The 396-nt window shown below is 46.2% G+C and overlaps 1 protein-coding gene across 1 annotated transcript in view; it reads left to right on the top strand.

Annotated features, from left to right (window-relative positions):
- Window positions 1–176, top strand: part of T265_07058 (hypothetical protein) — a gene marked incomplete at both ends in the record, with an annotated part of 4,387 nt that extends 4,211 nt beyond the window's left edge. Inside the window, one exon of the mRNA XM_009172487.1 lies at window positions 28–176. Coding sequence (XP_009170751.1) covers window positions 28–176 — 149 coding nt within the window. The remainder of the gene's footprint in view (window positions 1–27) is intronic.
- Between the last annotated feature and the right edge of the window lie 220 nt (window positions 177–396).

Here is a 396-nt window from a genome sequence, read left to right as displayed (position 1 = left end):
CTTCTGACTTACTGTGAACTACAATAGGGGACCACCTGAATATCTACAGCACAGACCAAACAACATGTACTAGTAGGTTGTATCCATCTACCACCGCCTCCCTCCTACTACTCCATTACCAACTTTTCACGTATTATCTCCACTACACGCCCTTCCCCACTCGTTCATATTTATAACCTGAATGTCCTGGTACCAAACAACATGTACTAGTAGGTTGTATCCATCTACCACCGACCTCCTCCTACTACTCCATTACCAACTTTTCACGTATTATCTCCACTACACGCCCTTCCCCACTCGTTCATATTTATAACCTGACGATATGTCCTGGTCTCCAAATACGGGCCCCACCCTTTATTCCGCGATGCTTGCCCAACTTAGTGTGGAGTGCTGGTC

The sequence above is a fragment of the Opisthorchis viverrini genome, assembly GCF_000715545.1.
Source record: "Opisthorchis viverrini unplaced genomic scaffold opera_v5_157, whole genome shotgun sequence".
Classification (NCBI taxonomy): domain Eukaryota; kingdom Metazoa; phylum Platyhelminthes; class Trematoda; order Opisthorchiida; family Opisthorchiidae; genus Opisthorchis; species Opisthorchis viverrini.
This window is presented reverse-complemented; position numbering and strand designations above follow the sequence as displayed.